The following is a 25,068-nucleotide window of genomic DNA, read 5'->3' as shown; positions in this document are numbered from 1 at the left end:
TGACTTGCCTTGTGCACGGTGAGTCCCACAGCCTGTGCTGCTCTCTCCGGGCGCCACGTTCTCTTCCCTCCATCATCCTCCCCTCCCTCCCCCTGGTCCCCTCACTCAGGATCTCCTCCACCTTCCGGTCCCTCTTCCCAAAGCTTGGAACGGATCAGGTTGTAGCCCCGTGTTTCCGTCCTTCACCTCCTCCCCATCCCCCCACCCCCACCCCCAGGCCTGCCTTTGGGGTCGTCCCCTTTGGGGTCGCTCCCAGCTCCTGCCTCCCCGACTGCCCAACAGCCTTGCCTGCTCCCACCTCATCCAAAGGTGGGCCGGAAACCCAGACAGCCCGGAAACCGCCGCCCTGCAGACCATCCTCACAGCCCTGGCCAGTGTGGCTCAGTGGATAGAGCACCGGCCTGAGGACCACAGGGTCCCGGGCTCATCCCTCTTGTTAGGCCCAGAGGACTTCTCTCCAGCTTCTTATGTAGCTCAGTTCACACACACACACACACACACACACATACACGGCTCTTTTTTTTTTTTTTTTAATCCTCCCCCGAGGATATTTTTCCATTGGTTTTTATTTATTTTTTTAAAAAAATATATTTTATTGATTTTTTTTTTTTTTTTTTTTACAGAGAGGAAGGGAGAGGGACAGAGAGCTAGAAACATCGATGGGAGAGAAACATCCATCAGCTGCCTCCTGAACACACCCCCTACCGGGGATGTGCCCGCAACCAAGGTCCATGTCCCTGATCGGAATGAAAGCTGGGACCTTTCAGTCCCCAGGCTGATGCTCTAACCACTGAGCCACACCGGCCTCGGCTCCATTGATTTTTAGAGAGAGTGGAAGAGGGAGGGAGGGAGGGAGGGAGAGAAACATCGATGTGAGAGAGATACACTGATTGGTTGCCTCCTGCACGCACCCCGACCGAGGCCGGGAACCTGCAACCAAGGTCCACGCCCTTGACCGGAATCGAGCCCGGGACCCTTTGGTCCGCAGGCCGAAGCTCTAGCCACTGAGCCGCACCGGCCAGGGCTGTGAGGATGGTCTGCAGGGCGGCGGTTTCCAGCCCACCTCTGAAAAAAGCTCCTGGATGCAGACCTTTGCAGTGTCAGAGAGTCTCCTCGTGCTAGACAGGACGACGGCCCCTCCAACATGCCCAGACCCCCCCCCCATCATCCCTGAAACCTTGGGACCCGTTGCCTCCCCTGGCAGAAGGGCCCTCGCCTGAGAGGACGGTTATGCCCCTCCGACGGGTGGGCATCCGCCTGCGCGAGCGGGCCCGGTCTGATGGCACAAGTTCTTAAAGGCCCAGAACCTTCCCCGACGGGGGTCCCAGAGGGACACGATGGAAGGAGAGTCCGAGAGATGGGATGTCGCCGGCTTGGAAGACAGAGGAAGGGGCCACAAGCCGAGGGAAGCAGGCGGCCTCGCAGCCCGGGAAAGGGAAGGCGAGAGAACGGCGCCCCCCCCCCCCCCCCCCTGGAGCCTTCGGAAGGAACGCAGCCCTGCCGAGCCCTGGAGAGCAGCCCCTGGGACCCACGCGGACCTTGGACCTGCAGAAAGGTAGGATGCTAAAGCAATGTGTGTGTTTTTGTTTTGTTTTTTTAATTTATTAAGGTATCACATATTTGTCCACAATGCCCCATTCCCACCCCCACTCCCCCATGGATGCCCCCACCCCCCTGTTGTCCCTGAGCACTGGTTAGGCTCATATGTGTGCACATACGTCCTTTGGCTGATCTCTCCCTTTTTTTTTTTTTATATATATATTTTATTGATTTTTGTACAGAGAGGAAGGGAGAGAGATAGAGAGCTAGAAATATCAATGAGAGAGAGTCATTGATCAGCTGCCTCCCGCACACCCCTCACCGGGGATGTGCCCGCAACCAAGGTACATGCCCTTGACCGGAATCGAACCTGGGGCCCTTCAGTCCCCAGGCCGACGCTCCATCCATTGAGCCAAACTGGTCCCGGCTGATCTCTCCCTTTTATCCCCACCCTCCCTCTGGGATCCGAGAGTCTGACCCACAGCTCCTTGTCTCTGGGTCTGTTCTTTTTTTTTTTTTTTTTTTTTTTTTATATATATATATATATATATATATATATATATATATTGTTGATTTTGTATAGAGAGGAAGGGAGAGAGATAGAGAGTTAGAAACATTGATGGGAGAGTGTCATCGATCAGCTGCCTCTTGCACACCCCCTACTGGGGATGTGCCCGCAACCAAGGTCCATGCCCTTGACCGGAATCGAACCCGGAACCCTTCAGTCCACAGGCTGATGCTCTGTCCACTGAGCCAAACCGGTTTTGGCCTGGGTCTGTTCTTGTCCCTCCGTCTATGTTGTTCGCCATTTGCCCCAGATGCGTGAGATCATGTCCTACTGGAAATATAAGAACCAAAAATGAGACAAGCAGTAATGGTTATGCTGAGAAGCATATGAATCAGTGTGTAGTGAGTTTCTTTCTGGGCCAACAGTTTTGAGACCCCATTTCCATGTCAAACAGTTCCTTCTGTGTACATGTCAGCCGTGGTGTTTCAGTTCTGGATGGTGGGCCACCGGTGTGGTTTTGAGCCTGTGATTTTGTGGTGGCGGCGATAGAAAAGGAACACACACACACACACCTCACGTGAGCTGACACGCCGGAAACGCGTTGTACGCATTCCCTGAACGACGCAGTGTACGCGACGGGAGGCCATTCATGAGACACGCGTGTCCCTAGCATGTGCTGCCACCCGCTCCCCTCCCTTGTTCCCCTCCGGAGAGAGAACAAGCGAGAACGTGACTCCAGTGGCCCGGATCGATGTGATGCTGGCAGCCATGGGCGAGTTCTCCCAGGGGCAGACCCAGGGGGTAACACTGGCTGTGCCAGCTGCCTGCCCCCCCCCCCCGTAGCCAGGGCTGTGGGTGGGGAGGCAGCGTGACCGGAGTCCAGGACAAGGTGGTCGTGGAGGAGAACGAGGGGGCGGGGGGGGACTCCGGACAGCGGGAAAGCATGGGGTTCAGACTGAAGGATGGTGTGGGGGTGCCGGGATCTGCAGGCAGAGGGCCTCCTAGGGACTCGAGTCCGCAGGGCCTTAGGGGCAGGCAGGAGGGACCCCAAGACAGGAGGGGCGGAGTTTGATGGACAGCATGTGGAGGGTGAGAGGAGGGGCCTAGAGCTAGGCAACAGGTGACCGGCTGTCCCCTCTCCTTGGCTCTGGTTCCCGACACATGGGGTCAGAAAGTTTAATTGGGAGAATGTTTGAAAAGAGCCCACCCCCCCCCTTTTTTTTTGAAAGATAAGTTTCCCTTATTTTATATATATATATTTTATTGCTTTTTACAGAGAGGAAGTGAGAGGGATAGAGTTAGAAACATGGATGAGAGAGAATCATCGATCCACTGCCTCTTGCACACCCCCCACTGGGGATGTGCCCGCAAGCAAGGTCCATGCCCTTGACCGGAATCGAACCCGGGACCCTTCAGTCCGCAGGCCGACGCTCTATCCACTGAGCCACACCGGTTAGAGCCCCTCCCCCAATTTTAACACAAAGCAGGGAGAAGGATTCCAGCATGAGTTTTCAGTTTTGAGGGAATAACACCCCCCCCCTTAGTATTTACTGAAATCTTATTAAAAAACTTTAATAGCAACACTCGACCACACTCACATGGAAGGCTGTGCTTCTCATGTGTTACGAATTCCTGTTTTCATTTAAAAAAAAACACAAAAACGTGTGTACTGATTTGAGAGAGCAAAGGAGAGGGGGAGAGAGAGAAACATCCATGATGAGAGAGAAGCATGGATCGGCTGCCTCCTGCACGCCCCCTACTGGGTATCGAACCCACAACCACGCACGTGCCCTGACCCCCCGGTTCACGGGTCGATGCTCAGCCACTGGGCCACGCTAGCTGTTTTCAATCCTATGAGTGACATGATACATTATAAATAGTCCTTTATTACGAGTTTATGGAGTGCTCGATACGTAAAATACATTTCACTGAGAAAATATTCCCTAAGTACAAGCCATTTATTGATTATTGCTGAAATAATGCTCACATTCAACCTCTGGATCTGAGGACAGCACTCGGCGCGCGCCCAGGACTCGGTCAGTGGTCTGTTAGTGCTGCTCACTGCACACCGCCGTCGTGTGAACGGTTCTCCAACGAGGGAACGATCTAGAATAGGGGTGTCGAACTCAATCAGAGAAGGGGCCAAAACCTAAAATCCAGCCTACATCGCGGGCCGAATGGTTTACTGAACAGTCATAAACTGTCATTGTGATGGAAACGCAGCGGAGTGCAGTGATGACAGCGCGGTGCGGGCCACATGGCAAGGCCTGGCGGGACGGATTTGGCCCGCGGGCCTTGTGTTTGACACATGTGATCTAGAACATCCGCAAAGCGGTGAACAGTCGTGCTCCCGTCCTTCGCTGCCGGCGGCGACACTCACTACGGGTCCTCAGATCCCGACCCGGGTCCGGTGTGTGCGGCAGCCGCCTCCCCGCTGCCTGGATTCCAGAAGCCACAGCCGGCCCTGCAGGCCTCGTGTCCCCCGGCCACGCGTCCCTGTCTACGTGCTGGTCAGCAGCAGGCCTGGCGCCGTGGCCTCACTCCGATCCTCGGCCTGGAGAAGAGCTAGTGGTCCCACTCTCCAGGGCTGCCCTCCTCCCCCTCCTCCCTCCCGTCCTCCCCCTCCTCCTCCTCCTCCTCCTCCTCCTCCTCCTCGGAGTCGGCAGACACTCTCTGGATCCTCTGCAGCGCGGCCTTGATGCTGTCCTCCAGGTCGCTGGCCGGCTTGCTGCTGGGGCCGGGGCCGCGGTCCGGGTGGACCTTCCTCAGCCGGACGCCCTGCCTTATGGCCGCCAGGATGTGCTCGTTGAGGGAGGTGCGGGGAGGGGCCCGGGCGGGCACTTCCGTCTTGCGGAGCGGGGCTCTGCCGCGCCTCAGGTCGGCCAGCACCTCGTCCATGGACCCTGCAACGGGGCAGACAGAGCGGGCGGCGTCAGGGGTCATTCTCTGCCGAAACCGGTGTGGCTCAGTGGACAGAGCGTCGGCCTGCGGACTGAAGGGTCCCGGGTTCGATTCCGGTCAACGGCATGTACCTTGGTTGCGGACACGTCCCCAGTGGGGGGTGTGCAAGAGGCAGCTGATCGATGATTCTCTCTCATCGATGTTTCTAGCTCTCTGTCCCTCTCTCTTCCTCTCTGTTAAAAAATCCATTAAATATATTATTTTTTTTAAAAAAGGAAGCCATTCTCTCCCCCGAGCTGCCAAGGCGTTTCTGGATGTGTTAAAGGTGCCAGGTCACACACAGTTAACGCCATGGCTCATACGGACGATCACCCTTCCCTGTAAGCAGTAGTGCTCTCCCTGCGTGAATCGGGGATAGTTCGATCGCTGATGCTTTTTTTTTTTTTTAATTTAATATATATTTTATTGATTTTCTTACAGAGAGGAAGAAAGAGGGATAGAGAGTTAGAAACATCGATGAGAGAGAATCATCGACCAGCTGCCTCTTGCACCCCGCCCCCCCCACTGGGGATGTGCCCGCAACCAAGGTACATGTCCTTGACCGGAATCGAACCCGGGACCTTTCAGTCCCCAGGCCGACGCTCTATCCACTGAGCCACACCGGTTTTGGCTCGATCGCTCGATGCTTTATCGTGAGCACCACTGACAGCTCACAGCCCCGCCGCGCACGCCTTTGGTGCGAACGGAGGCTGTGACACCGGCGTGCAATCCTTAGGGCACATGTGTCAAACACAAGGCCCGCGGGCCAAATCCGTCCCGCCAGGCCTTGCAATGTGGCCCGCACCGCGCTGTCATCACTGCACTCCGCTGCGTTTCCATCACAATGACAGTTTATGACTGTTCAGTAAACCATTCGGCCCGCGATTTAGGCTGGATTTTAGATTTTGGCCCCTTCTCTGATTGAGGTCGACACCCCTACTAGGGGTTTCGGATGGTTGCTGGGGGAAAACCATCGGATCCCACGGGCAGTGACTTAGATACTTCTGCACCTCCACCTCCTTCCTCCCTCTGCCTTCTCACCTGGAGAGAAATCTATTTTTTTAAAAAAACGAGCCCTGCTCTGATTCTCTCACTTGGGTTCTGGTTGTTAGTCAGCGATGACTAAGGAGTCAGGGTGACGGTGAAGCGGGTAGGTTTTCACACAAGGAAAGGCTGGAAGGAAAGCTTTCATCAGCAGCTCAATGAGCCCGGCGTCTCTAACCCACCCGCGTCACCCCGAGGTAGCTTATACACGCTCCGTTCTCGAGGGCGTGACGTGCTGTCAAAATACAGATTAGATCAGAGTTCCAGAGCCTTGGGGAGTGGAAGCTTTTTTTTTATTTTTTATTCTGGCCCCGTGGGACCCTGGGCGCTGGGGAGGTCCCTGACCACCTGCTGGGGAGAGGGGCCGCCTGGGGCCACCCTGCAGGGCCCCTCCTGGAAGGCTTCAAGATGAAGAGTCGTTTCTAGTTCAGGACTGAGGCCGAGGGATGGCTAAAAAGAATGCTATTTCGCCCTGGCCGGGTTGCTCAGTGGGTAGCGCAATCAGCCTGCGGAACGAAGGGCCCCGGGTTCGATTCCGGTCAAGAGGCATGTATCTCGGTGGCAGGTTCCTCCCTGGCCAGGGCCCTAGTCGGGGCTTATACAGGAGGCAACCAATCAATGTGTTTCTTGCACATCAATATCTCTTGTCTTTCCCTCTCTCTTCCTCTCTCTCTCTCTCTAAAAACCAAATGGAAAAATATCCTCAGGTGAGGATTAAAAAAATAATGATACTTGAACAGATAACTGTGTGCCTTGCACCCAGGCTGGAATGAGGCGCCCACAGCCAGACTCCAGGCGAGGCGCCGGCACGCGTGCCGTCCCCATTTAAACGATGTTGCTGCGCCCGGCTGGTGTTGCTCAGTGGTTTGAGCGTCGGCCTAGGAACCAGGAGGTTTCGGTTCCGTTCCTGGGCAGGGCTCATACCAGGGTTGCGGCTCGATGCCCAGTGTGGGGCGTGCATGGCTCTCTCTCATCACTGATGTTTCTCTCTCTCTATCCCTCTCCCTCCCTCCATAGAATCAATGGATATATATTTTTTTTAAAAAAAGATGCCACAGTCTATTCTGTAAAGGCTTCCGGGGGGCAACAGTGTGTGTGATTCAAAGCAACGTGAATAATGGGCAAGTAGCAGAAATCACACACACACTGAAGTTTTAAGAAACCGGAAATGGCTGAAACCGGTGTGGCTCAGTGGATAGAGCGTCGGGCCTGCGGACTCAAGGGTCCCCGGTTCAATTCCGGTCAAGGGCATGTACATTGGCTGCGGGCACATCTCCGGTGAGGGGTGTGCAGGAGGCAGCTGATGGATGATTCTTTCTCATCGATGTTTCTAGTTCTCTATCCCTCTCCTTTCCTCTCTGTAAAAAAAATAAAATAAAATATATATATATATTTTTTAAATTGCCACAGAGATCCCAAGTCATGTGACCATTAAGCGTAGTATGTTTGTTCCAGGTGAGGTAGCGTTTATCAAACTGATTTAGGCTATGCTAATTTCCCCCAAAACAGGTAACCTTTAAGGCAGCAAGCTCCGGACTATTTTAAGATCTCGGAGAATTCAGGAAAAGAGTTTGACTTGAAGACGATGGCTGCTCAGCCAGAATGGCCAGCCGCTCAGCCAGGCCCCGGGCGCGGGCGCAGAGCTCCCGAGGGTAGTTACCTGGGCCTTGGAAAGGGCCTGAGGGGTCCGGCCGCCTCTCAGCAGGAGAGTCACACACCAGAGGGAGCGGCTGGTCATCCTGCGCTGGGGTCCTGAGCTGTGAACTCCGATGATTCCCGGACGGAGGAGAAAAGGACGGAGCCGGGAGCGGAGGTGCTGGCGGAGGCGGAGGGGGAGGAGGGGGAGGCGGGGGAGGAGGGGGAGGCGGCGGGGGAGGAGGTGGGGGCGGCAGGGACGGCTCCTCGCTGGGTTTGGAGTGGGTTTGGTCACCAGCTGGGACAGCCATCTGGACGGGGACGGTCCCGGGACAGTCTCTGCACTTGGGGGTTTGAACGTTGCTAGCTTGGCGGGAGGGAGCACTTCTGGTTTTCCTGGAGGACGGATGGACGAGCGCCTTTCCCTGGGAGGCCGGGGATGGGGTCGGCGGGGGCAGGTGTGGAGCCTCGGGTTCCGGGCGAGGGGTTTTGGGTGCAGACCGACCGGGGCACCTCTGGAAGTGAAAACCGTGGTGAGAAACTTGCCACCAATGCAAACCATCAACATGCCGGGACTCTGTCTACAGTCCAGTGGTCGGAAACTCATGAGTCCACAGAGCCAAATATCAGCAGTACAACGATTAAAATGTCTTTGGAGAGCCACATTTTTTAAACTTAAACTTCTTCTAACGCCACTTCTTCAACATAGACTCAACCAGGTCCGGGGTATTTTGTGGAAGAGCCACACTCAAGGGGCCGAAGAGCCGCCTGTGGCTCGAGAGCCGCGGTTTGCCGACCACATTGAACACGAAGAGTTCCTAGGCATGGATTGTTCTAGTTCACAAAGCGGCTCCTTCCCACTTGGGCGACCACTAAGTCTATTAAAGAATAAGCATTTGCCCAGCTGGTGTGGTTCAGTGGTTGGGTACCGACCTATGAACCAGGAGGTCACAGTTTGATTCCCAGTCAGGGCACATGCCCAGGTTGCAGGCTTGATCCCCAGTGTGGGGCGTGCAGGAGGCAGCCGATCAGTGATTCTCTCTCATCATTGATGTTTCTCTCTCCATCTCCCTTCTTCTTTGAAATCAATTTTTAAAAAAATTTTTAAAAAGGAATAAGCATGTATATACTTTCATATAATGCTTTCTCTGTAATAAAATAGATATGGGAGGATACATATAATATTCATCCTAATATTTTTAGCTTGAAAAATCAGAAACTAAATAATGAACCATAGGAAGTTAGCTGAAAAAATTATGGTGAATTAATTTAAAATATTAGGCAGCCACACAAAATTCATAAAGAGTGCCAAGTCTGTGAAATAGCCTGGAAAAATACAGATGACGCACTATTAAATTTATAGCCATATAAAAAACACACCTATGAAAAATACCAGTAGAGGGGATCTCAAAATGATAGTTATAACAGGAATTATGGATGTTTCTTTTCTCTAATATTTAGGCTTAAACTTTGCAATTTAAAAATATGAATTTTAGAAATTCTGGCCCCTCAGGTGTTCATTTGATAAAGAAAAACCTAACCTTACAAAGAACTAATCTGGAGGGGTGTAGGTCCCTAATGAGGACACTGATCAGCCAATAAAACATAGGATATTAGGCTGAAACCAGTTTGGCTCAGTGGATAGAGCGTCGGCCTGCGGACTGAAAGGTCCCAGGTTCGATTCCGGTCAAGGGCATGTACCTTGGTTGCAGGCCCATCCCCGGTAGGGGGTGTGCAAGAGGCAGCTGATCGATGACTTTCTCTCATCGATGTTCCTGACTCTCTGTCACTCTCTCTTCCTCTCTGTAAAAAAAAAAAAAAAAAAAAAACAATAAAATATATTTAAAAAACAAACAAACATAGGATATTAATACTGTAGGCCATTACAATGAACTAGGACGTATACAACAGGATACTATTATTATAAACTTAAACAAAAAACAGCCTGAGCTGAGTTGGCTCAGTGGATAGAGTGTCGGCCTGTGGACTGAAGGTCCCGGTTCCATCTGGACAAGGGCACATGTCCAGGTTGTGGGCTCAATCCCTAGTACGGGGCAGGCAGGAGGCAGCCAATCAGCGATTCTTTCTCATCATTGATGTTTCTCCCCCTTTCCCTTCCTCCCTGAAATCAATAAAAATGTACTTAAAAAAACATACACACCTTATTTATAACAGTGTTTTGAAACGCTTTAGAATAGGGGTGTCGAACTCAATCAGAGAAGGGGCCAAAATCTAAAATCCAGCCTAAATCGCGGGTCGAATGGTTTACTGAACAGTCATAAACTGTCATTGTGATGGAAACGCGGCGGAGTGCAGTGATGACAGCGCGGTGCGGGCCACATTGCAAGGCCTGGCGGGACGGATTTGGCCCGCGGGCCTTGTGTTTGACACATGTGCTTTAGAACAACGTGGGAGAGTCACAAATACTCTGTGTGTGTATTTGTGATCAGAGTCACAAATACTCTGATTTTGTAAACTTAAAACACACACAAAATCACAATTCATGAGAAGCCCAGAGTATTTGTGACTCTCCCACGTTGTTCTAAAGCGTTTCAAAACAAGCAGCAGCCAAAACCGGTTTGGCTGCACAAGTGCCACATCACATGCATTCACGGGTCGTCCTGTTCCCGCTTCAGGCTCAGTGTGCCAGGCTCTGTCCCCTCCGCTTGTGGCACTTCTTGGTACACACAGCGTTCCGTCCACAAAGGGTGCCACTGTTCTCCCTACACTCGCGAGATTTTCTGCAGCTTCATCCCGAGCGATTCACATGCAACCGAAAGCAGCTCGGTTCTCAAGGCTCTTTCCCCTCCACTGAGTCACACACACTCCTTCCCACCACACCCCGGACAAGTTATTTTGGGGCCAAAACACCTAAAACTTATACCGATTTGCCGAGACTGGTGTTGCTCAGTGGTTAGAGCATTGGCCTGTGGACTGAAGGGTCCCAGGTTTGATTCCGGTCGAGGGCATGTACCTTGGTTGCGGGCACATCCCCAGTGCGGGGTGTGCAGGAGGCAGCTGATCGATGTTTCTTTCTCATCGATGTTTCTAACTCTCTCTGCCTCTCCTGAGGATATGTTTATTGATTTGTGAGAGAGATGCATCAAAATCGGTTGTCTCCCCCCACGTACCCCAACTGGGGCCAGGGATCAAGCTTGCAACCAAGGTACGTGCCTTGACCGGAATCGAACCTGTGACCCTTCAGTTCAAAGGCTGATGCGCTAACCACTGAGCAAACAACTAGGGCAATAGAGCTCTTAGCTATGCTCACGACACCCAGTTTCCTGGATTGCGTTTTAGAGAATTCTTTATTGCAAATGAGGAAAGGCCAGCTAACGTTGAGGGTTATTTAACTTTTTCAGTTTTCCCTGCTGATAACATCAGGAGGGGAGAGCACGTGGCAATGTCAAAACATCGCGATATTCTAATATTGTCGGCTTTTGTTTGTACACGGAAAATAATGGCATGTGGGGAGAACTCTGTTCGTGCTTCATCCTTTTCTCCGAGGACAGGTCTGGAATTATTTCTCCAGAAGATGCAGGCAAGGCGATTGTTTCTGAAACTTACCTCTTTATTTTTTTTAATTTAAAAAAAATATATATTCTATTGATTTTTTACAGAGAGGAAGGGAGAGGGATAGAGAGCTAGAAACATCAATCGCTGCCTCCTGCAAACCCCCACTGAGGATGTGCCCACAACCCAGGCACATGCCCTTGACCGGAATCGAACCCGGGACCCTTCAGTCTGCAGGCCGACGCTCTACCCACTGAGCCACACCGGTTTCGGCACGAAACTTACCTCTTTAAATGCTCTCAATCGTTGGAGCGTCTTCTGGCGTTCTTGGCTTATCCATTCTTTTTTCTTTTGCTCCTGTTCTTTCATCTTGTCTCTTTTCTGTATTTAAACAAGGATGTATTTGTAAATTCCTCAAAATAAAAGTCCTGAGAGAGAAAGGGGCCATAACCCGACATTACCATCTTCCCCTCCAACCACCACTGGGCTAGAGTCGCCCCCGGACTGAAGCGAGTGTGTCACGTTATGCAAATCTAAAACCTTTTTCTTTCACTACTCACCACCTGAATACTGTGGTGCTGATGGAAATATCTGATGCTCTCTTCAGCCTGTTGCAGTCGGAGCCGATGGTGCTCTTTGCACTGATCCTGGTGGGACAATACAAATCACATACATGGTTTTTACTATCACCATGGGCTGGAGCATAAAAGGTTAAAAAGAAAAAAGCATTGCCAAAACCGGTGTGGCTCAGTGGATAGAGCGTCGGTCTGCGGACTGAAGGGTCCCAGGTTCGATTCCGGTCAAGGGCATGTACCTTGGTTGCGGGCATATCTCCAGTAGGGGTTGTGCAAGAGGCAGCTGGTCGATGTTTCTCTCTCATCGATGTTTCTTACTCTCTATCCCTCTCCTTTCTTCTCTGTAAAAAATAACAACAACAAACAACAAAAAATATATATATATATATATATATATATATATATATATATATATACATATATATATATATATATTTTTTTTTTTTTTAAAGAAAAGAAAAAAGCATTGCATTTGGGCTGCCATGTAAGGCGTTCATTCATGAGTAAGAGTTTTGGGAGAGGCTCAATGATACTGCTGCCTCCGCCGCCCTGGGACAGGAGCTGATGGGCGCTTGCAGGAATCAGTGGTGCCCGATCAGAAGGGCCACAGATTTAGTGCTTTAAGAGACGAAAAATGGGATTCTCCAACCCAGGGAGAAGGAGAGGATATGCAAGGGTCCCCCATTCTTAAATGGGATGTGCCCCAAGAATCTGTTTCACTTCTGCTGTTTAAAGCACATTTCCCCATCATGTTTTACAAATAGCAATTATACTTCCAAACATACCTACATAAGCATATGCAACCTACAAATACCTGAAAAATCATATTAAAAACGACATTTCAGTGATGTTTAGCCATTCCTGGCATGTTACCTTTTTACACAATTGCTAGAGGCCTGGTGCACGAGATCCGTGCACTCGGGGGTGTCCCTCAGCCCAGCCTGCACCCTCTCACAGTCTTGGGGAGCGGGCCTGAGCCATCAGTTGGACATCTTTAGTGCTCCTGTGCGCTCGCTAGCCGTGAACCTACGCTCACTGACCATCAGGGGGCAGCTCTTGCGCTGAGCGTCTGCCCCCTGGTGGTCAGTGCATGTCCGAGTGACCAGTCATCCTACCCTTGGATCGATTTGCATATTAGCCTTTTATTATATAGGATGGAGTTTTTTTAAATGCAGAAAAAAAATCACTGAATATGACGACTGAAATGAGCTAAATATTATCTCTGATTTTATAATCAACAATTTACACTAAATTTTATTAGGAATTTTTACTTATTGTGACAAAAAAAACCCCAAAAAAACAGTGTATGTAATAGGCACTCAAACAGCTGCTGAGTGAATTAAAAATCTAGAGATTATGATAAATGCTTACATCCCCAAAGAAACAAAAAAATCATTTTAAGAAAAACTCACACAAAAAAGAAAAAAAAAGAAAAAGAAAAACTCACAAACATATTGGAATTACAGCTACTGGCATCCAGATCAACACACACACAAATCAGGGAAAAGCCTTATTTCCCATCGCTTTATCTTTCGTGGCAGAGAAATGCCGGGAGGGAAAGGAAGCAGGTCGCCCGGCGCTCACCTTTCTTCAATATTTTTTTAAGATATATTTAACTGATTTTTTTTTTTTTAGAGAGGAAGAGAGAGGGACAGAGAGCGAGAAACATCGATGAGAGAGAATCATCGATCAGCTGCCTCCTGCTGGGGATGTGCCCGCAACCAAGGTACATGCCCTTGACTGGAATCGAACCCGGGACCTTTCAGTCCGCAGCCCGACGCTCTACCCACTGAGCCACACCGGTTTCGGCGCGGTGCCCACCTTTCTGTTCCTGAGACGGGCCCTCCGGGCGCAGATGCGGCCCCGCTTGCACTCCAGCTGCCGACACTGCCTGCTGAGCTCCTGCATCTCCACATTCCCATGGTCCTGCAGCCCCTTCATAGGGTCAGTGACTTTCAGTTCCTCTGGACTCTCACACGGGTCGTAATAGACAACTTCATCCTGTTTATCTAAAAAAAACACATTTAGTGATTTATTAAAGACATGTTTTATTATAAAAAATGATGCATAAAATCTTTTACATGTAAGGGAAGTAAAGATCACGTGTAATCCCAGCACCCAGGGAGAAACACACACACACACACACACACACACACACACACACACACACATCAGTTACATAGCTACACATATCAATAAACAGCTCTAAAAGAACATTTTCCATGTGATGGAAATATCATTTTAATGGCAACACAGTATTCTCTAATTTGAACAGTCTCTGTTGTTAGAATGTTCAGTTGTTGGCAATTTCACTGTGATGAACATCTCTGAGTATAGATCTTTGTGTCCATTTATTAATTCCCTGGCAGATGAATATTTAAGATTCTTGATAACTATCGTCAAATTGACCTCCAGAAAGGCAGCTTACATTCTAGCAGCAGTATATTATTATTATTATCATTATTATTATCATTATTATTATTTTAATATATTACAGAGAGGAAGAGAGAGGGATAGAGAGCTAGAAACATCGATGAGAGAGAAACATCGATCAGCTGCCTCTTGCACAGCCCCTACTGGGGATGTGCCTGCAACCAATGTACATGCCCTTGACCAGAATCAAACCCGGGACCTTTCAGTCCGCAGGCTGATGCTCTATCCACTGAGCCAAACCGGTTTTGGCAGCAGTATATTATTGAGGAGCCTTAATGATAGACAATCTTGATTACCTGTTGATTTTTAAATAATATATGCATGCTGTTAACAGAATCAAACCCTACAGAAGTACATAAAATAAAAAGTGTAATTTTCTTCTTCCTTTCCCAACCTCCAAGAGGAAAACACAATTTGGCATGCATCCTTCCAGATCAACTTTTTTTTAAAATAAAAATTTTTCCTAAATGTGTAAAATGCTTAGAACCTGAAACTATTATAAAGTGGTTTTTTTTTTTTTTTAAATACCTAGGGTTAAATTAAATGTTCAGGATCTATATGCAAAAACAAATGAAAAAACTTGGAAGAACTTTAGGGAGAAAAAGACTTAAGTAAATGGAGAGACATACCATGTTCGTGGATGGGAAGACTCAAAATTGCAAAGGCGACAATTCTCCCCAATTTAATCTCTAATGTTAAGCACAATCCCAATAAAAATTCCAAGTGTTTTGCCTTTTTTGTTGGGACCTTGTGAAAATGAGTCTAAAGTTCATCTGGAGGAATAAAGGAGAACAGTCAGAAAACGTGTGGAGCAGCAGAGGAACAAGGCAGGGATGTGCTTCACCAAGCACCGAAATGGACCTCCAAGATGCAACCGGAAGTCTGGAGCCAGCACCAGAGCCACTCACAAATCAATGAAGGAAATTAATTTATAAATAGATCAATATGAAGGTAACGATTCTAGATGAAACAGGCAGCAAGTCAAAGCAGTAGGGGAAAATGTTTTCAAAATCAGTGATTGCGACTGCTAACAACTTAGGAGGGGAACATTAGATTCCTGCCCCACCTCAAAACTGGCCCTGACCAGTTTGGCTCAGTGAATGGAGCATTGGCCTGCGAACTGAAGGGTCCCAGGTTTGATTCCGGACATGGGCATGTGCCTTGGTTATGGGCACATCCCCAGTAGGGGCTGTGCAGGAGACAGCTGGTCGATGTTTCTCTCTCATCGATGTTTCTAACTCTCTATCTCTCTCTCTTCCTCTCTGTAAAAAATCAACAATATATATATATATATATATATATATATATATATATATATATATATATAATGAATTTCATCTGGATTAAAGAGCTAAATGTCCCTTTAAAATTCATAAAAATACTGTAAGAAAAAAAATAAGTAAAATGTGACACAATTTCAAGATGAGGAGGACTTTGCCAGGCCTACTACCGAAGGCAGAAACCATAGGTTTATTTGCCAAAAGCAGAAAGATAAATAGATGGGACTTCGTAAAAATTAAATATTTCTGCAAGGCAAGAAAAAGCAAACAACAGGGAGTACTTGCAACATATATGACAAATCATAAGAGGAATAGCCTTAATATGTAAAGGAAACACAAAGATAAATTAGCAAAGACTATGAATAGACACTTCATAATATATATATATATATATATATATATATATATATATATATATATATATTATCAGTTAACATACAAAATTGCATTGAATGGCACTTGTAACTGGAATAAATGAAAATCAGAATGCCCGGCTGGCATGACTCAGTGGTTGAGCATCGACCTATGAACCAGGAGGTCACGGCACATACCTGCGTAGTGGGCATGTAGGAAGCAGCTGACCAATGATTCTCTCTCAACATTGATGTTTCTTTCTCTCTCCCCCTCTCCCTTCCTCTCTGAAATAAATCAATAAATACATATTTTTTTAAAAAATTAGAACATGCCATTTTTTTTTTCTATCCATTAGGCAAGAATTTAAACGAATTGTGAAAGTATAGGGTATTTTTATAATCTGCTGATGGGAGTGTCATTTTGTACAGCCTATCTAGAGGACCATAACGTAGTATGAAATTTAGAAATTGGAAAATAACAGAGGTGAGGAAAAATATATATCACATGACTGTTGTGTTGTTTTGACACATTTGTCAAATGGAAATTTTGCATTGTCCTTGACCCAGTGACTACATCTTTAGACATTTATTCCAAGGAAATAATCTGTCCTATACACAGGCACAAACACAAACACATGTTTAAATAACGGTTCTTCACTACTGTGCTGTTCACAACAGTGAAACATTGAACATCACAGCTGGTATATCCATGTAATGGAATACTATGCAGCCATTAAAATTTTTGAAGATTTTTATTGCCTACTGAGATGGAATGACGATGATTATATGTTAAAAGAAAAAGGAGAATACTGAACAGGATATATAGTTGTCGTTTAAAAACTGATATTTATATACATCAGGCTACCAAGCCAGTCAACAAATTGTTACCATTAAGTATTTCTAGCTGATGGAACTGGGGTAATAATGGTTTTTCTTTCTTTGTTTTGCTGTATTTTTAACAATGACTATACTATTTACTATTTGAATGATAAAAATACTGAAGGGAAACTAGGAAATTTCAGCAGATATTTTATACAATTTACAAGAACTGATAACATGGTATTTCCTTGAATGTGCAATTTATTAGACATTTTAATATATATATTTTAAATATAAGTTTTACCTTTTATAAGTCTTTTAATAGAGTCCAACTGTGTAACCAGTAGTATTTCTTCATATTTTAGTATCTCAAGTTGAATCTCATATAGTTCTAATTGAACTTCATGATATTTTATTTCTAGTTCGTCTACCACATTTATATTTCTTTCTTGTTCTGGAAGGTCTTCCAACTTGTTTACATGAAAAAAGAATAAGAACAAGATAAAGTATTTAGTGTACTGAAAGCATTTGAGCTACTTTCTCTTCCTGGCTCAGTACCAAATAGGAAAAAGCAAATTGAAAGGAAACACTCCTGCATTCCATTTAATGGAACAAAAAAAGCCCCATTAAACATTTTTACCAATTCTTCACCTCATCCTTGAAACATACGAAACATTCAGGTTTTGAGAAAAATGGCAGTGAATTCTTTACAGTGTTTTCTGCTTTAACATCCAAACATCGCGGGAAGAAACGTAAGTGACTATGATCTTGGAATGAAGCACCTCTGATTATTCTAAAGTCGCGCTGAAAAGAATGTTCATTTTAAAGTATATTGCCTGCTTCAGTACTGAGCTCAATGCTATCATCAAGTGAATCTTACAACATAGCATTTCAAAACCATCTGAGCAATGGGAAACTCGATGGCCATCTTTCCCTGGTCCTGAAATTCTCATCAACCAAAAGACGGTGTTGGAATACGAAAGGAAACTTTCATAGTGGCCGGAAGGAAAGGGGATATCTAAAATTAAAAGTCTCGCCCTAGCTGGTTCGGTTCTGTGGACAGAGCGTTGGCCTGCGGACTGGACGGTCCTGGGTTCAATTCTGATCAAGGGCACATGCCCTGGTTGTGGGTTCGATCCCCAGTAGGGGGCATGCAGGAGGCAGCTGACCCATGATTCTCTCTCATTGTTGATGTTTCTATTTCTCTCTCCCTCTCCCTTTCTCTCTGGAATCAATCATTAACCTATATAATAAAGAGGTAATATGCAAATTGACCCTCATGCCCTTGCACAAGATGGCTACCCCTCCTATGTGGTCAAAGATGGCTGCCACAAGATGGCTGGCAGGGGACAGTAGTTGTGGGTGATCAGGCCAGCAGGGGAGGGCAGTTAGGGGTGATCAGGTTGGCAGGGGAGGGTAGTTGGGGGCAATCGGGCCAGCAGGGGAGCAGCTAGGCATCGATCAGGCTGGCAGGGAGTGGTTAGGGGCGGGGTGATCAGGCTGGCAGGCAGGTAAGCGGTTGGAAGCCAGCAGTCCCAGATTGTGAGAGGGATGACCGACTGCCAATTTAAACCGGCAATTGGACATCCCCCGAGGGGTCCCAGATTGGAGAGGGTGCAGGCCGGGCTGAGGAACCCCCCACTCCGTGCACAGATTTCATGCACCGGGCCACTTATATATATAATAAAACCCTAATATGCAAATTGACTGATGAGCAATCTGACTGGTTGCTATGACACACACTGACCACCAGGGGGCAGACGCTCAACGCAAGAGCTGCCCCCTGGTGGTCAGTGCGCTCCCACAGGAGCAGTGCCGCTCAGCTAGAAGCTGGGCTCACAGCTGGCGAGCACAGCGGGCGCAGGAGCCTCTCCAGTCTCGGAACTGAACCAGCTAGGGCAAGACTTTAATTTTAAATACCCCCTCTCCTTCCCGCCAGTGTGAAAGAGGCAGCAAGCAGGCAGGCAGTAAGGAGCAAGAGGGCACAGGCTGGGCTGGGGAACCCCCCACCCCCGGTGCACAAATATGGTACACCAGGCCTCTAGTAAAAAAAAATATATATATATATATTTTCTTTTTAATAAAAAAAATATATATATATTTTTTTAAATATATTTCATTGATTTTGTACAGAGAGGAAGGGAGAGGGATAGAGAGTTAGAAACATTAATGAGAGAAAGTCATCGATTAGCTACCTCTTGCACACCCCCTACTGGGGATATGCCTGCAACCAAGGTACATGCCCTTGACCGGAATCGAACCCGGGTCCCTTCGGTCCCCAAGCCGACGCTCTATCCATTGGGCCAAACCAGTTTCAGTGAAATATCTATTTTAAAATAATAAAAGAAGTGTCTCTTTCTAAAACAAAGCCACCTTTCTGGGTCTTACCTTCCCCTGGATCTCGGCTCTTCTGCGATCCAAACACAGCTCTCTGGCCCTCATGAGCTGCAGCGTCTCCCGAGCTAACATGAGCTTGAGTCTTTCCAGCCTGGGAGTTGCCGTGGCCCAGGCAGCCTGGCCAAACCTCTTCTCATCCTGCTCCATCTGTTTCTGCATCCCTGGCGGAGCACAACGAAGAAAAGGAAACTTAACTGCGGCTCACGACAAAGTGCAAGTTTTAGTCCGAGCTAATTCTTTATTCCCTCTCATCTTACCTGCAAAACATCCTTTTAAAAAGAAAGTTTATTTTAATGACTTTTTAAAAATATATATTTTTTAATATATTTTATTGATTTTTTTTTTTTACAGAGAGGAAGAGAGAGAGACAGAGAGTTAGAAACATCGATGAGAGAGAATCATTGATCAGCTGCCTCTTGCACATCCCCTAAACCAAGGTACATGCCCTTGAGCGGAATCGAACCTGGGACCTTTCAATCCGCTCTATCCACTGAGCCAAATGGGTTTCGGCTGAATGACTTTTTTATCACACAGATAATACATGGTCCTTGGTATGAAATTTCAGATATCTGATCGTTTTTCAAAAACAAGGCAAGTAATCACAAATCTCACCTTCTTGTAATTGCTTCTTACATTTTGGTGCATATACCTCTAGACCACATGTGTCAAACACAAGGCCCGCGGGCCAAATCCGTCCCACCAGGCCTTGCAATGTGGCCCGCACCGCGCTGTCATCACCGCACTCCGCTGCGTTTCCATCACAATGACAGTTTATGACTGTTCAGTAAACCATTCGGCCCGCGATTTAGGCTGGATTTTAGATTTTGGCCCCTTCTCTGATTGAGTTCGACACCCCTACTCTAGACAGACAAGGTGATAGAGATAGTCTAAACAAGAAAACCCCACAGTGTAGGGTGGGGGCAGCTTTACAGTTGTTCATATAGAAAATAATAGCCGAAACCGGTGTGGCTCAGTGCATAGAGCGTCGGCCTGCAGACTGAAGGGTCCCACGTTCGATTCCGGTCAAGGGCATGGACCTTGGTTGCGGGCACATCCTCAGTAAGGGGTGTGCAAGAGGCAGCTGATTGATGATTCTCTCCCATTGATGTTTCTAACTCTCTATCCCTCTCCCTTCCTCTCTGTAAAAAGTCAATAAAACATATTTTATTGACTTTTTACAGAGTCAATAAAATATATGCTTTATATTTTATTGACTCTGTAAAAAAATAGTCAATAAAATATATTGACTCTGTAAATATATATTTCAATATATATATAAATATATATTTATATTTACAGAGTCAATATCTTTTATATTTATATATGTGTGTGTATACACACACACACACACATATATATATATATATAAAGAAAATAATATGCAGCCTTATGTTGGACCCCCAGGACCTAGTGTCTGGTACTAAAGAGACACTCAGATGTTTTGTTTTTAATAAAATGAAAATTGCATCTATGTTAGTGTAGCATGTTAAACGATTACCTGCTAATGCGTTCACTGTTTCTTGAAAATAATTCACTGTGATGTCCTGAATAGAGACTATGGCTTCGTCAGCCTGGCTGGCCCACTCCTGGGCTTCCTTCTGCAGAGCCACTATCCTCTTAGGACCCAGCTCGTCCTCCTCCAAGGATTTCTGTAGAAAGAACGGGAAATCGCACAAGTAAGAAAGAATAGCCATGTGCGGACTTCGGGAAAGTGAAAGGAAACTGGTCGCATGGATTATTTCAACTACATTTATTGCTATTACTCTGCCAATAGAGTTTTATCAATTCAGCAAGTCCTTATTGAGAATGATAAGGCTTGTCGAAACCGGTTTGGCTCAGTGGATAGAGCGTCGGCCTGTGGACTGAAAGGTCCCAGGTTCGATTACGGTCAAGGGCATGGACCTTGGTTGCGGGCACATCCCCAGTGAGGGGTGTGCAGGAGGCAGCTGATCGATGACTCTCTCTCATCGATGTTTCTAACTATCTCTCTCCCTTCCTCTCTGTACAAAATCAATAAAATATATTTTAAAAAATAAATAAATAAATAAAATAAAAAATTAAAAAAGAATGATCAGGCTTTAAGGTGGCTGGAAGTCAAAGCGATTCTCTAGGACATAAAGGAAAAAAGAACACAAAACCTTACTTTTACTTTGCATTATTCAAATATATAATTTTTTTCTAAAGAGAAATGCAGTCAAGTTATGTTTCTCTGTTAATAATAATAATACACAGTTTGAATGAGATCTGTGTTAAGCACTCAACATGGGCCTGGTACACAGCACTCAAGTGGTAGCTGTTGCTATGGTTTCTTTTAGGAACATGAAGCTTTTCAATAGGATGATTATTTTCTAAAGGGAAAAAATAATACAATGACCCAACAGAGCCCAGCTGGCATGGCTCAGTGGTTGTGTCACTGACCCACGAACCAGGAAGTCACGCTTCGATTCCCGGTCCGGGCACATGCCTAGGTTGCGTGCTCAATCCCCAGAGTGGAGCATGCAGAGGCAGCTAGTCAATGATTCTCTCTCATCACTGATGTTTCTATCTCCCTTTCCCTTCCTCTTTGAAATAAAAAATATATATAAATTTAAAAAATAACCCAAAAGATAGTAAAATCTATACATTCATGATTATGGCATGTATTCTGTCATACATAATCCAATTCTCCTGCAACGGTAGTAACGTAAGAAATATACTCAGGTGAGCCATCAGAGAAATACAAGTCAAAACTACAATGATCTACCCCTTCAGATCCACTCAGACGGCTATATATAATAAACATGACATAATGCCAAGTATTGGCAATGACGTGCAACGGTAGTAATGTAAGAAATATACATTACATAATGTAAAGAAATATACTCAGGTGAGCCATCAGAGAAATACAAGTCAAAACTACAATGATCTACCCCTTCAGATCCACTCAGACGGCTATATATAATAAACATGACATAATGCCAAGTATTGGCAATGACGTGGACAAATTGGAAACCTCATTTACTGCTGTTGGGAATGTAAAATGGGGCACTGGTTTTGGTAAACAGTCTGGCAGTTGGCTTCAAAGGTTAAGCACAGAGTTACCATATGACACCAGAATTCCTAGGCAAGAGAAATGAAAATACATATCTACATAGAAACTTGTACACACATGTTCATAACAGCATTATTTACAATAGCCCAAAGATGGAAACCCAAAAGTCCATCAACTGTTAAATAGATAAGTTGTATTTCCTTATAGTGAATATTATTTGGCAATACAAAGAAATGAAGTTCAGGCCTAGCTGGTTTGGCTCAGTGGATAGAGCGTTGACCTTCGGACTCAAGGGTCCCAGATTCGATTCCGGTCAAGGGCATGTACCTTGGTTGTGGACACATCCCCAGGGTGGGGGGTGCAGGAGGCAGCTGATGGATGTTTCTCTCTCATCGATGTTTCTAGCTCTCTATCCCTCTCCCTTCCTCTCTAAAATCAATAAAAATATATTTGAAAAAAAACAAACATAAGGGTGAACTTAATAGGCCAACACAGATGGAATCTTAAATGTGACTAAATAAATATAATAATATGTGACAAACAGTAAGTCAGATAAAGTAAAAACATAAAGAAAACATACCAAAATATCACGCTTACATGAAGTTGCAACTTCTCGCATATCTCTGAACGGCTTCAGTAAATACTGGAAGAACATGGTTGCCACGGTAACAAGCTCCTGGTACACCTCATCTTCTTCTCCGTAGACGTCCATTAGCGCCACCATGGTGTTGGCTCTTTCATGGCCTTGAAGAATCTGGAAGGCAAAGTGCAGGGAAAGCTCAGGTGTGGACAGGATGAGGTCAGGCCAAACAAAGAATTCTAAACACACCTCAATGTTCTAAACCCGACAGATCAGGGGGAAAGCAGAGTCCACAATTTTATCTTAACTGCGCACAAAATACTCAGAGAAGAGGACACCAAAGACTCATCAGATATGAAGGGGTGATCGCTGGGGTGTGGATTGTGGATGATGTTTCTTCGCTGCTTTTCTGATGATAAAGGTTTTGTGAAGCTACAATTATAGAGGTGCCTCCAGCTAACTCTCTGGTGCATAAATTTTCTCAGTTCTTCCGGTGAAAAGTGCCACCAAGCCTTAGCTGGTGTGGCTCAGTGGATGGAGCGCCTGCCAGTCAAGGGCATGTGCCTTGGTTGCAGGCACATCTCCAGTGGTGAGTGTGCAGGAGACAACTGATGGATGTTTCTAACTATCTCTCTCCCTTCCTCTCTGTAAAAAAAAATAAAATATATATATTTTAAAAAGTGCCACTAACCCTAGCTAGTGTGGCTCAATGGCTAGAGTGACGGACGGCCTGCGAACTAAAGGGTCCCAGGTTCCATTCACTTCCTGGGCACATGCCGGAGTGCCAGGCTCAATCCCCAGTAAGGGAGCAGGCAGGAGGCAGCAGATTGATGTCTCTCATCATTGATGTTTCTATCTCCCTTTCTCTTTCTCTCTGAAATCAATTATATATACATACATACATATATATATACATACATATACATATATACGTATATATACATACATATATACATACATATATACATACACACACACACACAAACACACACATACACACACACATATATATATATATAAAACAGTGCCACCAAGCCTGCAGCTGAGTGTGGGCTTTTTCCTATGTTGGAGAGCGCTTCTCCCGACACCGGTTAGAAAATAAACTGCGCTCCCGTTTAACTTCACGCGCCCTCTCTCTGAACCTCCATCGCGCCCCGCGGACTCCCCCTGGCTGCTCGGGGCAGGTGACCCCGCGCCCCGTTCCCCACATCGGACCATGAACTTGCTCCTCCGCAGCCCGGGTCCCTGGGAAGACACCCCCCTCTCCCCCTTGTCGCCCTCCAATGGTCCAGGGACACTAACGGGGATGGAGGGGCGGAGGGGGGCGCGCCGGGCGTACCTGCTGCAGCCGCGCGCCCGCCTCCGCCAGCCGCGCGCGCAGGGCGCGCTCCCGGAAGGCGCGCGGGCTCTCGCAGTCGGGCGCGCCGCCGTCGGCCGGAAGTAGGGCGTCACGCACGGCCGCGCCGCCGCAGCCCTCGGCCGCCAGGCCCAGGTAGCGCTCCAGCCGCGCGCACAGCTCCTGCAGCGCCGCCTCGCCGGGGCCCGGGCGCGCCGGCCACACGAGCGTCCACAGGCCCCAGGCGCCGCCGCCGGCCGCCTCCAGCTCCGGGGGCAGCGGCGGGAAGCAGCCCTCGAGCGGCGGCCACAGCGCCGCCAGCTGCCGGTGCGCGCCGCGGAGCCCGGCGGCCGAGAGCAGGCCGGCCCAGCTGGGCGGAGACCCCTCCGGCCGAGCGCTCCCCTCGCGCCGCCGCTGCCGCTGCCGCTGCGCCGTACGGTCGTGGCAGGTCACGGCGAACTTGCCCTCCGCGTCGTTCCAGGCCACGAGGAAGCGCAGCTGGTGGTGCCGCTCGGGCTCGGCGAACAGGGCCTCGCGGACCGGGACCCATCCCTCCAGGCTGTCGGGCTGCTCGTCGTCCATGGCGCGCGCGACGGTCAGAGGCCCGGCCGCCTGTCAGCCCCTCGACGACGGGACCGTCCGCGCAGCGACATTTTTCGCTCGGCCGTCATCGCGTCAGCGCCCTCCTCCCCCCTCCGCCCCGCCTCCTGCGCTTCTTCTGAATGGCTGTGGGCCGGCTGAGAGGCTTCCAGCGGCGTCCGGGATTGGCCGGTTCCCAGTGGGCGGGTCCGCGGCAGCCAATGAGAAGGCTGTGACGTAACCTCGTCGGGAGCCGGGGAATTCCCTCCAGGCTGCACCTTCCACACCTTGGTACACGCTGACGTCACGGGAAAGGAATCTGTCAAAGGTGAACGGAGTTACTGCGAACTTTTCAAAGTTCGAGGTTTCAGTGGCTGCTCCCAAGAAAGGTGCAGGCTTTCCCGGAAAGACCAAGCCTTAAATTAAACGTGAGTTATTTTTTTTTTTAATATATTTTATTGACTTTTTTACAGAGAGGAAGAGAAAGGGATAGAGAGTTAGAAACA

General features: G+C 47.7%; 1 protein-coding gene across 3 annotated transcripts; it reads right to left on the bottom strand.

Annotated features, from left to right (window-relative positions):
* Positions 1-4,267: 4,267 nt before the first annotated feature.
* On the bottom strand, positions 4,268-24,770 carry WHAMM (WASP homolog associated with actin, golgi membranes and microtubules). 3 transcript variants are annotated; one of them, XM_045573464.1, is made up of 10 exons: positions 23,987-24,769; positions 22,648-22,821; positions 20,535-20,685; positions 19,028-19,197; positions 16,944-17,109; positions 13,576-13,763; positions 11,740-11,826; positions 11,465-11,560; positions 7,692-8,181; positions 4,268-4,950 (listed from the first exon to the last, which is right to left on the bottom strand). In XM_045573464.1, exons 1-10 carry the CDS (start codon positions 24,563-24,565, stop codon positions 4,613-4,615), a joined length of 2,439 nt encoding a protein of 812 aa, XP_045429420.1. In that variant the 5' UTR covers positions 24,566-24,769; the 3' UTR covers positions 4,268-4,612. The 3 variants fall into 3 exon arrangements, with proteins under 3 accessions (XP_045429420.1, XP_036271531.1, XP_036271532.1); XM_036415638.2 differs by having other exon boundaries at positions 4,268-4,963; positions 7,699-8,181; XM_036415639.2 differs by lacking the exon at positions 11,740-11,826 and having other exon boundaries at positions 4,268-4,963; positions 7,699-8,181; positions 23,987-24,770.
* Between the last annotated feature and the right edge of the window lie 298 nt (positions 24,771-25,068).

The sequence above is a fragment of the Pipistrellus kuhlii genome, unplaced genomic scaffold, assembly GCF_014108245.1.
Source record: "Pipistrellus kuhlii isolate mPipKuh1 unplaced genomic scaffold, mPipKuh1.p scaffold_m20_p_50, whole genome shotgun sequence".
NCBI classification, from domain to species: Eukaryota; Metazoa; Chordata; class Mammalia; order Chiroptera; family Vespertilionidae; genus Pipistrellus; species Pipistrellus kuhlii.
Note: the sequence above shows the minus strand (reverse complement) of the source record. Positions and strands in the feature narration are given on the sequence as shown.

What these genes read in the sequence shown, in the direction of transcription:
- WHAMM (XM_036415638.2), bottom strand. Translation starts at nt 24,565, where the DNA reads ATGGACGACGAGCAGCCCGACAGCCTGGAGGGATGGGTCCCGGTCCGC. An exon ending in CATGTAAGCGTGATATTTTG is followed by an intron (nt 20,686 to 22,647) that starts GTATGTTTTCTT and finishes TTCTTTCTACAG; the next exon opens with AAATCCTTGGAGGAGGACGA. An exon ending in TATTAAAAGACTTATAAAAG is followed by an intron (nt 13,764 to 16,943) that starts GTAAAACTTATA and finishes TGTTTTTTTTAG; the next exon opens with ATAAACAGGATGAAGTTGTC.